The 3,931-nt window shown below is 36.6% G+C and overlaps 1 protein-coding gene across 1 annotated transcript in view; it reads right to left on the bottom strand.

Moving 5' to 3' along the window:
• Positions 1-3,931, bottom strand: part of LOC103212875 (cytochrome P450 2C18-like) — a 35,489-nt gene that overhangs the window by 22,246 nt on the left and 9,312 nt on the right. The window contains exon 4 of the mRNA XM_007958802.2: positions 712-888. Within this exon, the coding sequence (XP_007956993.2) occupies positions 712-888 (177 nt within the window). The remainder of the gene's footprint in view (positions 1-711; positions 889-3,931) is intronic.

Genomic DNA, 3,931 nt, shown 5'->3' with positions numbered 1-3,931 from the left:
GTTTAAAGATTACTTAACAGGCATCAAAATCCAAGTCCATATCTTTGGAAATTTATTTTTGGTTACACTCAATTAAGGCTTCTCCCTTCCACCTATCTGATGTCTTTGACAACACACATCTCTGAACCTCTGCATACACCATTCAGTGCTTCTGAAATGCCCTGTCCTGTTTCTCATTGCAAATATTCCTTCTCATTTGTCCATGCACTGTGTTTAATTATCTTTTCCATCTTCATCTGATGGCATGATATTTTGTATTTCTGACTTGTTTGTAATTTTTTCCATTTCAACTCAGGTGTCTCTTTAGGTTGATTATTAATAACTAAAGTACAGGGTCCATATACTCTATAATTATTTAACCATTCAGTTTAAAATTATTCCATGGTGTATATTGCAGGTATATGGACATTATAGGTAAATAAAAGGCTTGTCAAACATTACTTAAACATCCCTATCAAGTAGCATAGTGCGTAAGGCATTTGACTGCTAACCAGAAGGCTGGGGGTTCAAACCCACCAGCCACTCCTCAGAAGGAAGACTTGGCAATCTACTTTCACAGAGATACTGCTTTAAAAACTCAATGAGGGGTCACTATGAGTCAGATTCGACTCTATGGCAGTGAGTTTGGTTTCTTTTGATATCAAGTACAGAACTATTGAGTGAACCACAAAATGTATAAGCAAACAAATAACTGATCTGTTAACATTTTACCTGTTCCATTTTGATGAGGAAGCAATCAATGAAGTCCCGAGGATTGTTAGTGTCCAAGGATTCTTGATGTTCTCTTATTTTCTCCAAAGTATAACTTTTTAAATAAGCAATATTATTAAGTAATTTTTTATGACTCCCTGGGAAATAATCAATGAGCAGAGGAAAAGTATTGCAGATCTAAGAGAGAGAAAAATCTTTATTACATATTTTTAAAAAATCTCATGACAACATATGTGTCATATGTTAAGCATAGTGCTTAAGGTATTTGATTGCTAACCAGAAGGCTGACAGTTCAAACCCACCAACCACTCCTCAGAAGGAAGGTTGGGCAATCTACTTCCATAGTGATACTGCCTCAGAAACCCAAGGAGGGGTGACCATGGGTTGGATCGACTGGATGGCAGTGAGTAAAAGCCCTGGTTAGAAATTGAGCCTAAAAACATGAATACAATATGATCTCCAATTTGAAGGTAATCTATACTGTACCTATAAAGTATTTTTCTAGGCTTATAGAAAGATTCAAGGGAGAAAACTTTGACCAGAGGATCAAAGCTGATAACCTTTTCCTAAACTCATACATTATTTCTACAATATAAAAGAACATCTTTCTATCGATACTATTTTTTTTTAACATCAACAATTCCCTACAACCAAAAAATGGAGGATGGCATAAATTAGTATGATTCACATTTTGTTAATGAGCATATAGGTTAAGGAAGTGGACAACCTGAACCTGACATGGAGCATAAAGCTAGTTGTGGCTGCTTTTACCTCTTGCAAGCAGCATCAGAAATGGAATCAATATTTTAGAAATGCGAGGAGCTTGAAATTACCATGGCACCTTACTTAGCATTTCATGTATAAAATAACTATTAAAAGAACAATTAAGTGATTTCTCTAAGTTCATGATAACACCACTGTGGTAGACCAGACCATCAATTACACATGTGCAAGTTCAAGGTGAAGCTAAAGAAAATTAAAACAAATCCATGAGAGCCACAATATGACCTTGTGTATTATTCCACCCAAATTTAGAGAACATCTGAAGAATAGATTTGACACATTGAACACCAATGACTGAAGATCAGATGAGTTGCGGGATGATGTCAAAGTCATCATACATGAAGAAATCAAAATATTATCAAAAGGATGTGAAAGGAAGAAAAGACCAAAGTGGATGTCAGACGATACTCTGAAACTTGCTCGTGAATGAAGAGTATCTAAAGTGAATGGAAGAAATGATGAACTAAAAGAGTCAATCAGATTTCAATGGGCAGCTTGAGAAAACAAAGTAAAGTATATAATGAAATATACAAAGACCCGGGATTAGAAAACCAAAAAGAAAGAGCATTCTTGGCATTTCTCAAGGTAAAAAAACTGAAGAAAAAATTCAGCCTGTGAGTTGTAATATTAAAGGATTATAGAGGCAAAATATTGAATGATGCAGTAAACATCAAAAGAAGATAGAAAGTATACACAGAGTCACTGTACAAAAAGAATTGGTCAATGCTCAAGCATTTCTGGAAGAAGCATATGATCAAGAACCAACAGTATAGAAGGAAGAAGTCCAAGCAGCACTGAAGGAACTGGCTAAAAACAAGGCTCTAGAAATTGACAGAATACCCATGGAGGTGTTTCAACAAACAGATGTAGCACTGGAGACACTAACTCATTTATGCCAAGAAATTTAGAAGACAGCGACTTGACCAAGAGGCTGGAGGAGATCTATGTTTGTATCCATTGCAAAGAAAGGTGATCCAACAGAATGTGGAAATTATCAAATAATATCATTAATATCACACTCAAGTAAGATTTAGGTGATGACAAGTCAAGAATGGTTGCAGAAGTATATTGACAGAAAACTGCCAGAAATTCAAGGTGGATTCAGAAGAGGACATAGAACAAGGGATATCATTGCTAATGTCAGATAGATCTTGGCTGAAAGCAAAGAGTACCAGAAACATGGTTACCTGTGTTTTATTGACTATACAAAGGCATTAGACTGTGTGGATCATAACAAATTGTGGATAACATTATAAAGAATGGGAATTCCCAAACACTTAATTATTCTCATGAGGAACCTGTACAGATACAAAGAGACAATAATTTGAACTGAACAAGGGGATACTTCATGATTTAAAATCAGATAAGTGTGCCAGAGTTGTACTGTTTCAGTATACTTATTCAATCTATATGCTGAGCAAATAATCTGAGAAGTTGGACTTTATGAAGAATCCAGCATCAAGATTAGAGGAACACTCAACGAGGCCAGGAATGCATAGGAAAGAAAGATACTGTGAAAAAGTAACCACAGGGAGGAAGTGGAAAGATAGCTGTTATGTTACGGGGATTGCAATGAACGTCATGAAACAAAATGTGTACACACCGTGGTGTCAAAAGTGAATTTGCTTTGTAAATGTTCACCCAGATTGCAAGTAAAACAAAAGATTGGAGGAAGACTAACAATCTGTGATACACAGATGACATGGCCTTCTTTGCTCAAAGTGAAGAAGACTTGAAGCACTTACTGATGAAGATCAAAGACTGTAGTCTTCAGTATGGATTACACCTCAACATATAGAAAACAAAATCCTCACAACTGGACCAATAAGCAACATCCTAATAAATGGAGAGAAGATTGAAGATGTCAGGAATTTCATTTTACTTGGATCAGTCATTGACACCCATGGAAGCAGCAGCCAAGAAATCAGATGATGTATTGCACAGGGAAAATGTGCTGCAAAAGACCTCTTTAATGTGATAAAGAGCAAAGATGCCACTTTGAAAACTAAGGTGCATCTAACCTAAGCCATGGTCTTTTGAATTGCCTCATGTGCATGTGGAAGACGAATAGTGAGTAAGGAAGACTGAAGAAAAATGGATGGATTTGAAGTGTGGTGTTGGCAAAGAATATTGAATATACCACAGACTACCAAAAGAACAAACAAATCTGTCTTGGAAGAACTTCAACCAGAAAACACTTTAGAAGTGGGAATGGCCAGACTGATGTCATGTACTTTGGTCTGTACTTTGGTCATGTTGTGAAAAGGGACCAGTGCCTGGAGAAAGATATCATGCTGGGTAAAGTAGATGGTCAGGAGAAAGGGGAAGCCCCTCAATGAGATAAATTGACACAGTGGCTGCAATGATGGGCTAAACATAGCAAAAATTGTGAGGATGGTGCAGGATCAGACTTTCATTCTGTCATGCATAGGCTTAC

This window comes from Orycteropus afer, unplaced genomic scaffold (genome assembly GCF_000298275.1).
Source record: "Orycteropus afer afer isolate SDZICR_OR568_19922 unplaced genomic scaffold, OryAfe1.0 scaffold01134, whole genome shotgun sequence".
Classification (NCBI taxonomy): domain Eukaryota; kingdom Metazoa; phylum Chordata; class Mammalia; order Tubulidentata; family Orycteropodidae; genus Orycteropus; species Orycteropus afer.
The sequence above is the reverse complement of the archived record's forward strand: the minus strand, read 5'-3'. Positions and strand labels throughout refer to the sequence as shown.